The sequence below is a fragment of the Octopus sinensis genome, linkage group LG23 (genome assembly GCF_006345805.1).
Source record: "Octopus sinensis linkage group LG23, ASM634580v1, whole genome shotgun sequence".
Lineage (NCBI taxonomy): Eukaryota > Metazoa > Mollusca > Cephalopoda > Octopoda > Octopodidae > Octopus > Octopus sinensis.
In genome coordinates, this window is record NC_043019.1 from 4,928,371 (window position 1) to 4,941,324 (window position 12,954).

General features: G+C 39.5%; 1 protein-coding gene across 4 annotated transcripts in view; it reads left to right on the forward strand.

Moving 5' to 3' along the window:
* Positions 1–12,954, forward strand: part of LOC115223483 (vacuolar protein sorting-associated protein 11 homolog) — an 86,435-nt gene that overhangs the window by 11,970 nt on the left and 61,511 nt on the right. For all 4 annotated transcript variants that reach the window (XM_029794086.2, XM_036512605.1, XM_036512604.1 and 1 more), the window contains 8 exons: positions 75–248; positions 2,115–2,165; positions 3,971–4,036; positions 4,240–4,337; positions 7,052–7,193; positions 7,602–7,691; positions 9,558–9,685; positions 11,518–11,659. In XM_029794086.2, coding sequence (XP_029649946.1) covers positions 75–248; positions 2,115–2,165; positions 3,971–4,036; positions 4,240–4,337; positions 7,052–7,193; positions 7,602–7,691; positions 9,558–9,685; positions 11,518–11,659 — 891 coding nt within the window. The remainder of the gene's footprint in view (positions 1–74; positions 249–2,114; positions 2,166–3,970; positions 4,037–4,239; positions 4,338–7,051; positions 7,194–7,601; positions 7,692–9,557; positions 9,686–11,517; positions 11,660–12,954) is intronic.

Sequence of the window (12,954 nt, forward strand, 5' to 3'; positions counted from 1 at the left end):
TTAGAAAACAATATTTAAAGATTTTTTTTTAAAAATTAACATATTGTGTTCTCTTTACCTTCTTGTTTTAAAAGGATATTAATATATCTGCTTGTGCCAGTGGTCGAGGACAAATCATAATTGGTGACCACAATGGATTCCTGCATTTTATCAACCGTAAAATGGAGATCACTGAATTTGAAGCCTACAAGATCCGTGTGTCACACTTGTTTCAGATGAAGCAACACAATCTTTTAATTTCCATTGGAGTAAGTTCCCGATCTTCCTGTTTCAAACCAAATCAATAATAATTATATCAATGATGAGTCGATGTGTGTGTTTGTATTTTTTAGTAAATTTATCTTGCTACAGGTAGATTCCAGAGAAAAAGTAAGAGTTGGTCACCTGTTTTAACCCTTTAGCATTTAAACCGGCCATATCCGGCCAAAAATATTCTACCTGTTTTATGTTCAAACTGGCCAGATCTGGTCTCTCGCACCAACCCTACAATATCGTTTTGAAAATTAACAGCTACCTCATCAAAATCATATAGCTACAAGATAATTAATGCATGATTAGTTCAAAACAATGTGGATAAAAAAGGATTAATTTTGGCAGAATAATGCGAACACTAAAGGGTTAAAGTGAAGCAGCTTTGAACTTAATCCCTGTTATAGGGCCAGCTTAAGACCCATGGGGGCCCTAAGTACTTGAAAGATTTTGATACCCCCATATATATGTAATTCAAAATATAAACAATGATAAACCATAAAATAAATTTTTATTTTTCAAAATGAAACAAAACTAACAAAAAGATGGAAAATAATGTTCATTTTTGTATAATTCCATATATTTATATAAGAAATACTAAATTTCTAAATCTCTTGTAGAGACATGTACGGTGGTGGGGCGATAGAATGGTTGTATACTGTCAATCTAACACGAACATGACAGTAGGGGGGTACACCACCGCTGTATAGCCCTAGGAAGCATCGACGCCTCCTGATGGCTTTGATACATTTTTCCCTGTGTCCTTATATACATTTACGAAGGGGAGACAAACGCCGCCGGAGCTGCATCTAGGGACACGTGTTTCAGGATCATTGTCCTTCTTCGGCCTAGAGTAGCAGACACCGGTCAGCTGGTGATATTTGTCTCCACTTCGTATTGTATATATCTATAATTCAGTGAAGTCTATTCACTGATTATCAAAATATATTTATATATTTGTATATATTTATATTTGGAAAGTTTTCTCTTACCTTTTTTAATTGCAAAGTCTTTGATCGGATCCTATATCATTTTTTTGCACTCTTGATTGTAAAATTCTGGTTTCCATTCCTGGACTGGGCAATATGTTGTGTTCTTGAGCAAAACACTTCATTTCCAGTTGCTCTGGTCCACTCAGCTGGTGAAAATGAGTAACGCTGCAACAGACCAGCAGACTTGTGATGATCAAAGACATTCCAGCCATGGCCATCCTGTCTTTCTCTCAGGCATTGTATATCTAGGATGGATCTTTTCGGTTTGAACAGCAGTTTTTTCTAGCAGTGTCATATGAAATTGTCACCCATAATTATGACCCTAGTATCGATCTATTGCATTTCAATCTGTTTTAGGGTTAGGGGTGAGGGGAAGGGTATCTTTTTTTTCTTCAGAAATGTAAATAAACCCAATCTGTTTCTTAAACGAGGGACATATTCATACGGCACAGAATATTTTTTTACCTCAATAGACATCATTAATTGGTTGAAATTGCAGAAATTGAAGAAAAAAGACAACAAATATCTTACAAACTATAAAGCCAAGAGAAAAAGATGTTTTATAAACACATGATAACCAGTATTCGAAGTTTAAAAGTGTTTAGTTACGTGGAAATTATTTTAAAAAACTGCCGGTCAAACCGAAAAGATCCTCTAGGATTACACTATCCATTTTTGTTGTTCTTCTCCTAGGCATTACATATTTAACTCTACATTCCCCAAGTTGTCTCCCCACTTTTCCAAAACGGCAGGCTTTAATTTGAAGGGGCTTGTACTGATTATTTGTTGGCTTATAGAAAATTAAATAATCGTGGTAAGTTTGTCTCCAAGGAATTTGTGGATGTCTTATATAAACCCGTTTTATATTTTCAGGAAGATGAACAAGGGGTGAACCCTCTTATTAAAGTATGGAATCTCGATAAAGTAAGTGTGAAAAGAAATCCTTTTTTACTCTTTTATATGTTTCAGCCTTGAGGCCGCGGCCATGCTGAAGCACTTATTTGATGAATAGTATTGTGTGGTAAGAAGCCTGCTTCCCAACCACATGGTTCTGAGTTCAATCCCACTGCATGGCACCTTGGGCAAGTGGCTTCTACTATAGCCTTGGGCTGACCAAAGCTTTGTGAGTGGATTTAGTAGGCAGAAACTGAAAGAATCCCATCATATATATTATATATATATGTGTGTGTGGAGGTGCAATGGCCCAGTGGTTAGGACAGCGGACTCGCGGTTGTAGGATTGCGGTTTCGATTCCCAGACCGGGCATTGTGAGTGTTTATTGAGCGAAAACACCTAAAGCTCCATGAGGCTCAGGTAGGGGGTGGTGGCAAACCCTGCTGTACTCTTTCACCACAACTTTCTCTCACTCTTTCTTCTGTTGGTCTGCTCGCTTAGCCAGCGGGGTGGCGTCATTTGAAGGCTAAAAACAATGTGAAGCGCATTGTGACCAGTGATGTGTAGCAACATCTGATAGCCTGGTCGGTCACGGTGATATATATATATATACATATATATATATATATGTTTATAAACATTCGTAAACAAGGAGGCAGGGGCTGAAATGTTCCTGGTTTGGGGTAAAAGAAAATACAGGAGAATCAGTTAATTATGATTTTATTCAACATATTCCCCTCTCAGATTCGCACACATATTGCAGCAGTCCTTCAGTTTTTCTGACCCCTGTAAAAGAACTCACAAGGTTGGGCCTCCAACCATGCCTTTCACATGGCAAATGTTTAATGCTCTGAACAGTGCTCTGCTACCTTCTTTCACTTGCGATACACTTAGATTCTTTTCAAAATTCGGCTGCACACCTGAACTAAAGATATAGCTAAAAGTATAGGGGAAAAAAATTATATTCAGGTTACATTGCGGCACACCAGTTGCAGAGCACTGGTCTGTGCCATAGTTTCTTTTGCCATTTTCTCACCCACCAGCCCACTTTGTCTTCATCATCATCATCATCACCGTCGTTTAACGTCCGTTCTCCATGCTAGCATGGATTGGACGGTTCGACCGGGGATCTCGGAAGCCAGGAGGCTGCACCAGGCTCCAGTCTGATCCGGCAGTGTTTCTACAGCTGGATGCCCTTCCTAATGCCAACCACTCCGTGAGTGTAGTTGGTGCTTTTTACGTGCCACCGGCAACAGGTGCCAGGGGAGGCTGGCAAACGGCCACGATCATTTGGTGCTTTTTACGTGCCACCGGCACAGGGGCCAGAGGAGGCTGGCAAACGGCCACGATCAGATTGGTGCTTTTTACTTGCTACCGGCACAGGGGCCGGGGGACGCTGGCAAACGGCCACCATCGGATTGGTGCTTTTTACGTGCCACCGGCACAGAAGCCAGCGGAGGCTGGCAACGGCCACGATCATTTGGTGCTTTTTACGTGCCACCGGCACAGGGGCCAGGGGAGGCTGGCAAATGGCCATGATCGGATTGGTGCTTTTTACGTGCCACCAGCACAGGGGCCAGGGGAGGCTGGCAAACGGCCACGATCGGATTGGTGCTTTTTACGTGCCACTGGCACAGAAGCCAGGGGAGGCTGGCAAACGGCCACGATCGGATTGGTGCTTTTTACGTGCCACCGGCACGGAAGCCAGTCAAGGCGGCGCTGGCATCGTGCTACAAAAAGATCAAGAGCACTTTCCTGTCCACTTCTGAATAAGTAATAAAAAAAAAAGTCATTTTTTAATTAAGCTCAATAAACATTTTTACCTTTCTTTATAGATGGATCGAGGTATTCCATTATGTACAAGAATTGCCAGAGCTATTCCTGGGAATAAACCTTCACACGTAAGTCACTTTGTTATAATTTCTGATGTTCCTTTTATTTAGAACTAGCAGTATCGCCCGGCGTTGCTCGGGTTTATATCACACCCTGCTGATGTAGCTGTACCCTAGCTATATTATTGAATCATGTAGCATGTATTTCCTAAGTATATCATTTCTAAATATCTATTAAAAATTGGTTAACTTACAGATTTTATGAATTTCAGGTAACCTGTTTGACAGTCCATGAAAACCTCAACTGGATGGCCATTGGATTTGAATGCGGCAGTGTGGTCCTTTATAAAGGAGATGTCACACGTGATCGGTTTGTAAAAAATTTTAGAATTTATTCATTGTAGAGTCACTTAATATTGTTTCTTTTATGCTTATGTATATGGTTAGTATTACATACGTATTGTAATCAAATATGAGCATTATTAAATCTCTGAATGAGATGTAAACAGTAACCGCTCGACAATGTAAAGTATAATAGCCATCTCAATATGGCTAACCACAAAGGGTGGGTGTTACTGTAGCTTGTAGCCCCAGGAGATCATCGTCTCCAGCTGGCTTTAGGCACACTTTCTGTGCTCTTATAGTATTTGCAAAGGAGGCCTCCTTTTGCAAATACCATAAGAGCACAGAAAGTGTGCCTCGTCTCCAGCTGGCTTTAGGCACACTTTCTGTGCCCTTATGGTATTTGCAAAGGAGGCCTCCTTTTGCAAATACCATAAGAGCACAGAAAGTGTGCCTAAAGCCAGCTGGAGACGATGATCTCCTGGGGCTACAAGCTACAGTAACACCCACCCTTTGTGGTTAGCCATATTGAGATCGCTAGTATACTTTACAATAAAATATGAATTAGAGATAAAACCACTATTAGGCAACTCAAACAGTGATAGACATAAACCAATACATAAATAACAAATAATATAAATATAATTAATATAATATATATATATAAAATATAAAATTTAAATTTTTTTAAAAATTTAATTTTATATTTTTATATATATATTATATTATATTATATTATATTATTTGTTATTTATGTATTGGTTTATGTCTATCACTGTTTGAGTTGCCTAATAGTGGTTTTATCTCTAATTTATATTTTATATACAATAAGAGGCTTCCAAATAGGAAAGCGTTGTGCTAGAAAGAGCAGTAGAAATCTCAAAACCACAAGAAAAATGATAAATTCTCAAATATCCTTTTTCTTGTGGTTTTGAGATTTCTACTGCTCTTTCTAGCACAACGCTTTCCTATTTGGAAGCCTCTTATGAATAATATATAGTCTAATGACTAATTCGTTTTTTGTGCTAGGCCAATGGTAATAATAATTTATTATTGCCCTATGAATTATGTTTAAATATTGTTTGATAAATTTGTTCCATATTTTATGTATTTATACTGTGAAATTTGATTTAATCCTAAATCTAATTTTTCCCTGTAAGTTTGGAGCCATACTCCCTAATATTATTATTATTATACGTATTGTAAAAGAGAAAAAGTCTCTGTCCTTAGACCTTTCGACTTGATAAAGTCAAAAGAGTTAAGGTCCTTCTGCCAGCAGTACCTGCATCAACTTTTTCAAGTTCTCACCTGTCCTGATTCCACATAAAAAGCACTCAGTCCACTTTGCGGGGCTGTTTGTGTTAAGAAGGGCATCCAGCCATAAAAACCTTGCTGAAACAGACACAGTAGCCTGGTATGGTCTTCTATCTGGCCGGCTCCTATCAAACCTTCCAACCCATGCCAGCATGGAAGGCAGATGTTAAACAATGATGGTGTGAATGTAGAGGGAGGTGCTGTCCACAAATCATCATCATCATCATCGTTTAACGTCCGTTTTCCATGCTGGCATGGGTTGGACAGTTCAACTGGGGTCTGGGAAGCCAGAAGGCTGCACCAGGCCCCAGTCTGATCTGGCAGTGTTTCTACGGCTGGATGCCCTTCCTAACGCCAACCACTCCGTGATTGTAGTGGGTGCTTTTTATGTGCCACCTGCACAGGTGCCAGACGAGGCTGGCAAACGGCCACGATCGGATGGTGCTTTTTATGTGCCACTGGCACGGGGGCCAGACGAGGCTGGCAACAACCCATTTGTTACTGTATTTCTGTTGAGATGCTCTGTATTTCTGTCAATCAATTTTAAATATAACAAGGAATTTAGTGAAACAACTTAGTTATCATTAAGCTGGTGCTAGGAACATAAATCGTGACTAAGACTTCGTGGAAGATTTTAATTCAAAACTTATGGAAACAAGACATTTGTACTACAGGGCTAAAGCCGGTTTCAGCCGAGTTGGTATCAAAAGGGTTAAAAGATAGGTGACAGTGGTAAAGATGGCAGGAGTGGATTGGACCCCTATAAGCTTGTAAATCAGACAAGGGCAGTTGAAATCAACTAATCCCCCTCCCCTTAAAATTGCTGGCCTTGTGCCACAAACTCATTTCTGAGTTTGAATCCTGCCATGTTGAGCTTTGTCTTTCATTCCTCCAGGATCAATAAAATAAGGGGCCAGTCAAGTAATGGAACTGATTTAATCAATTAACTATCCTTGTGTCTATGTTAACGATAATTATTATTTGGTATTTCTTATGCTTTACCATGTTCTGGGTTCAAATCTCACTTAAATCAACTTCGCCTGTCATCTTGTCAAGCTTGATGAAATAGAATACCTATTTCTTTACTACCCACAAGGGGCTAAACACAGAGGGGACAAACAAGGACAGACAAACGGATTGAGTCAATTATATCGACCCCAGTGCGTAACTGGTACTTATTTAATTGGCCCCGAAAGGATGAAAGGCAAAGTCGACCTCGGCGTAATTTGAACTCAGAACGTAATGACAGACGAAATACGGCTACGCATTTCGCCCAGCGTGCTAACGTTTCTGCCAGCTCGCCGTCTTCCAAGCTTGATAAAATAGAATACCAGTCAAGTACTGGGACTTATATAAGTGACTAACTTCGTCCTCACAAATTTAGGCCATTATGTGTTGTTAAGTCACCTATCTCCTTCGACATTTCAGGCACAGCAAGTTTCGTGTTGTTTATGAAAACCAACGACCAATCACAGGACTAGGTTTTCGTATATCAGGAAAGAACATAATTTTGTTTGTGGTCACTGAAACCAGTGTTGTGTCCATAAGCATCACCAGTAAGGATCAAAGGGTAAGTTTTTTGCTGCTGTTTAATCCCAGGTCTGCTCTGTTTGAGTAAACCTATTATGGAAAGTATTCCAACCATGACCATCTTGTCTTTTCTCCTTGTGTTCTGTTTCTTCAACCCTTGATATATATATATATGATTTCATTTTCTGGTTTTTCAACCTTCCACCTTTTATATACACACACTTCCTTCTTGCCTTTTCTCACTTTTTCTGTCATCCCATTTTTTAGTTCATTATGCCATGGGGGCAGTGCCTGATGATTGTGCTAGGACACCAGACATGTTAAAAAAACAGCTAGGAATGTTCTCACCACATGAAACTAATAGTAGCACATAAAAACATATATTGTGTCCACCAAATAATAATTATATACACATATGTATTGTATAATTGTTTCTTTTTCTTTGTAGATAATTCTTGACCAATTTGGCTGTAAGGCTCGGTGTTCTGTTATGAGTGGTGTGACCCAGGACAATCAGCTTGTGCTTGGAAGATCCGATGTATGTTTTTTTTTTTTGTTATAGTTTCCTTTGTGTTTTTGTGCCTATGTGTAGATTGTATGTTTTGTGCAGAGACACTGAAATATATTTAACAAGGGTGTCTTGGCATCACTCAGCAAGACTTTTGTTAGCCGCTCTCCAGCCATCTATTTAAAACTGTATACAGCTATGGTACGACCACACTTGGAATTCGCATCATCAGTTTGGAACCCCTATCTTGCTCAGAACATTGACCTCCTGGAATCTGTCCAGAGACGTGCAACCAAACGCATACCCTCCATCAGACACCTACCATATTCTGAGCACCTTGTTTTCCTGGGCATGGATTCACTGAAGCTCTGGCGTCTGGCGACGGACTTGGTAAACACCCACAAAGTTATCAACCACCTCACCAACAACAACACTGAACACCTTTTTGATCTCCATGTGTCTAACACACGTGGACATGCCTACAAAGTCAGAAAACAACACAGCTCCCATGACTTTCGGAAATATTTTTTCACGCTCAGAGTTGCTGAAGCATGGAATAAACTGCCTGCGTCAGTTGTTGACTGCCATGACACTGCATCCTTTAAGGCCCTCATGCTTTCCAAAATCCGCCGAAACTACACCTGATTATATATACACTTTAGATGAGTTGTAGTGCACCTGAGCACTGTACACAATTATTATTATTATTAAAACCTGGGAGCTTCTCTCATCAGTTGCTTATTGGATGCCATCGTTCTGATGCCATGTGTGTGAATGAATAAATAATTAATTTTTGGGTTACTTACTTTTATCCGAGGGTCTATGAATATCAGGTGCACCAACCACTGGCTGACTAAACTATGATGTATATTTGTTTATTTGTTTCAGTCATTTGACTGCGGCCATGCTGGGGCACTGCCTTGAAGAATTTTTAGTCAAATGAATCAACTCTGGTACTTATTTTTTAAACCTGATACTTATTCTATCAGACTCTTTTGCTGAACTAAGTTGCAGGGACACAAACACACCATCACTGGTTGTCAAGCAGTGGTGGGGACCACACACACACACACACACACACATATACATATGTATCTCTATATATCTTATATAAAATTGGAGTTTTCTGTGTGTGTGTACAAAAATTTTAATGTACTTCAATAACTTCTACATCTTACATTCAATTTCTTTAAAATTTTATACACACCTGCTTCATTTTTTTTTTTTGCTGGGGGGTTTGTGGAAAGCATGGGGATGTACCAAAGCAAGATCAACCTATATTAATTGGAACCATAGATTGCGTGTGACTCATAAACCTTCTTGTAACTTAAACCGTTCAAAGGACAGGTGCGGTTGCTAGTATGTATGTGTGTGTGTGTGTATATATATATATATATATATATAACGGGAAGGTTTATGAAAATAAACAAAAGACGAAAGCAGGTTTACGAAAAATAAATAAAAGACGAAGGCAGGTGGAGTACAAACAAACAATTGTATTAGTATGGCGCTCAGGAATAGAAATAAAACAGGTCTTTTACGTTTCGAGCCTACGCTCTTCGACAGAAAGATACACAGAAAAGAAACAAGGAGAGAAAAAAATTGCGTGTAGGGGCTAACGATTCAATATATATATATATATATATATATATATATATACATACACACACACACACACACACACAAGAGAGAGTCAAAAATTATATGCACACTTGTTTTACACAAAAGCAGGGGATAAACAAGTGCATCATTTTTCTCTATAGTCTCCTTCCTTTTTGATGCACTTGGTCCAGCAGTCCACAGTGAGATTGAACCCAGAACCAAGTGGTTGGGAAGCAAGCTTCTTACCACACAGCCACGAATTCTTTTTCATACATATATATGCATTATTTGTAGGTCGTGTATTTCTATCAACCTGATGGCCGAGGTCCTTGTCTTGCACTGGAAGGAGAAAAACTGATGCTTGTTTGGTTCCGAGGATATTTAATCACAGTTCGACGTGAGAAACGTTCTTTGCCACCAATGTAAGTAAACTTTCCCCTCGAATAATTTTGTTGGTGTTTTTTCTCTCTCTTGATGTTCTTTATTTACAAAAGTTAAATGGCCCAATGGAAAATTTTTTAATTTACCTTCAATTTAACATCCAGGAATGTAAGTTTCTTATTTCTTTATTTCCCACAAGGGGCTAAACACAGAGGGGACAAACAAGGACAGACAAAGGGATTAAACTGACTACATCGACCCCAGTGCATAACTGGTACTTAATTTATCAACCCCGAAAGGATGAAAGGCAAAGTCGACCTCGGAGGAATTTGAACTCAGAATGTAAAGATAGACGAAATACCACTAAATATTTCGCCCGGTGTGCTAACATTTCTGCCAGCTTGCTGCCTCCTGGCTTAGTGTAGGACAGTTCATTTTATTGCCCCTTAGTTCCTTTAGCCAAAAGGAAATAGCTACTAAGATTTCTGGATCGTTTATCTATGGTTGGCTATCATCTAATCCAAGGGTTAAGGGGTTTTAGACTGGCATGCAACACAACAACCTTCTACACATCTCACACCCAACCTTATGTTATTTCTTTTGCAAAGTTCTTGCTCTCCAAATCAACACTAAATTCTTCCCTGCTGGTCCTTCATCTGTCTTTACTATTCGTGTCGTCCAGGATGTGTTTGACACATTGATTGACTTTCTTCACCTACACATTCTCATTATTGCCTGAGAATCTGTCAGGTTTTTGAGATCTTGTCAATGTATGCCAAACTGAGAGAAGAAGTAAATACCTATTTCTTTACTACCCACAAGGGGCTAAACACAGAGGGGACAAACAAGGACAGACAAACGGATTAAGTTGATTATATCGACCCCAGTGCGTAACTGGTACTTAATTTATCGACCCCGAAAGGATGAAAGGCAAAGTCAGAAGGTAATGGCAAAACTTCTGCTGATTCTTTCGCCACGACTTTCTCTCACTCTTTCCTCCTGCATCTTGCAGCTCACCTGCAACGGACTGGCGTCCCATCCAGGTGGGAAACCTATACGCGGAATTTGAACTCACAACGTAACGGCAGCCGAAATACCGCTAAGCATTTCGCCCGACGTACTAACAATTCTGCCAGCTCGCCGCCTTATGTAGAAGAAATAAATACCAAATAAATGTCCCCTCAACACACACACACACACACACACATACAGGTGTGTGTGTTCAGAGACATATGGATACATATATGGTGGACTACTTTCTTTCAGTTTCCAGCTCCCAAATCCCCTCACAAGGCTTCGGTCAGTCTGGGGCATTTGCCCAAGATACCACAATGTTGGACTGAACCCAAACCATCTGGTTGGTAAGCGTCATCATCACCATCATAGGCCCCTGGGCATATGGTGTAGTGGTTAAGAGCGCAGGCTACTAACCCCAAGATTCCGAGTTTGATTCCAAGCAGTAACCTGAACAATAGCAATTATAATAATAATAATAACAACATTGAAAAATACCTTAGGAATGAGGACCCAGGTTCAAAATTTCCCCAAGACACCTGAAGAAGGCTAGTCACCTACGTACGTTTTACAGTAAAAGAATATGTTTTAACTGGCAGAATCGTTAGCACACCGGGAGAAATGCTTAGTGGTATTTCATCTGCGGCTACGTTCCGAGTTCAAATTCCACCAAGGTCAACTTTGCCTTTCAGCCTTTCGGGGTCGATTAAATAAGTACCAGTTACGCACTGGGGTCGATATAATCGACTTAATCCGTTTGTCTGTCCTTGTCTGTCCCCTCTATGTTTAGCCCGTTGTGGGCAATAAAGAAAAAAATTATTATTATTATTATTTTCTTTTATTCCCCTTTTCATTTCAGGAGTAACGATGGTCTTGAGATGAATATCGTAACCATTTACGACATTCAAAATAAATTCATAGCTTTCGTTGGACCTTTCCCTGAAATCATCGATATTGTTTATGAATGGGGTTCAATATTCATTTTAGCTGGGGACAAAAGGGTGAGTAGAATATCAAAATATACCTTAATTGAAATATGTCTACAATTTTGTCCTAATATTCTTTGTCTCCTTTTTTTTCATTGTTTTTCTACCTTCTTTGCATGTTGGTATTATGGTGGTCAAGCAGGATTTTCTCAGAAAGTATCTTATATCAAGATATGTGGTTAGTCTTGCTAGTTTAACCATTTCGTTACTGTATTTATTTTGAGATGCTCTGTATTTCTTTGAATTACTTTAAATATAACAAAGAATTTAGTAAAATTACTTAGTTATCATTCAGCTAGTGTTAGGAACATAAATTGTGACTAAGGTTTGGTGGAAGATTTTAATTCAGAATTTTTGAAAACAAGACATTTGTACTCAGAGCCAGAGCTGGTTTCAGCCGGGTTGGTAATGAAAGGGTTAAAAGGTGACTTCATTGTGCTGGTGCCATGGAAATAGCACCCAGTACACTCTGAAAGTGGTTGGCGTTTGAAGGCCATTCATAGAAATCATTCAAAAGAATTGGAGCACGATGCAATCATCGGACCTGTCATTGGACTATCAAATTGTCCAATAATCCATACAAGTTCAGAGGTCAGACATTAAAGGATGATGATGATGATGATGATTTAACCCTTTAGCATTTAAAATGGTCATATCAGGCCAAAATATTCCGCCTTTTTTATATTCAAACTGGCCAGATTTAGCCCTTCACATCTACCCTACAGTTTCTTTCTAAAAATCTGAAATCTGTAAGACAATATATGATTAATTCAAAACAATGTGGATGAGCAATACATTTGGAATACAAGCAATACATTTGATAGACTAATCTGAATGCTAAGGGATTAAATCAGACGTCTTCATCCAGTTTCTTTACCCGTGGAGGCACATGGCTTAGTGGTTAGAGCAGCAGACTCACGGTCGAGGGATCGCAGGTTCAAATCTCAGACCGGACAATGTGTGTGTTTATGAGCGAAAACACCTAAACTTCACGCGGCTCCGGCAGAAGGTAATGGCGAAACTTCTGCTGATTCTTTCGCCACGACTTTCTCTCACTCTTTCCTCCTGCATCTTGCTGCTCACCTGTGACGGACCGGCGTCCCATCCAGGTGGGGAACCTATATGCCGAGGAAACCGGAAAACCGGCCCTTACGAGCCAGGCATGGCTCAAAAAGGAACAAACAACGATTTTCTTTACCTATGGACCCCACTTTGATTCCTGTTTCACTCAGATTGACCCTAATAACCATTGGATGTTTAAGAAATCATATTATATATCTTATAATTAAATATTACAATCATCATCATCA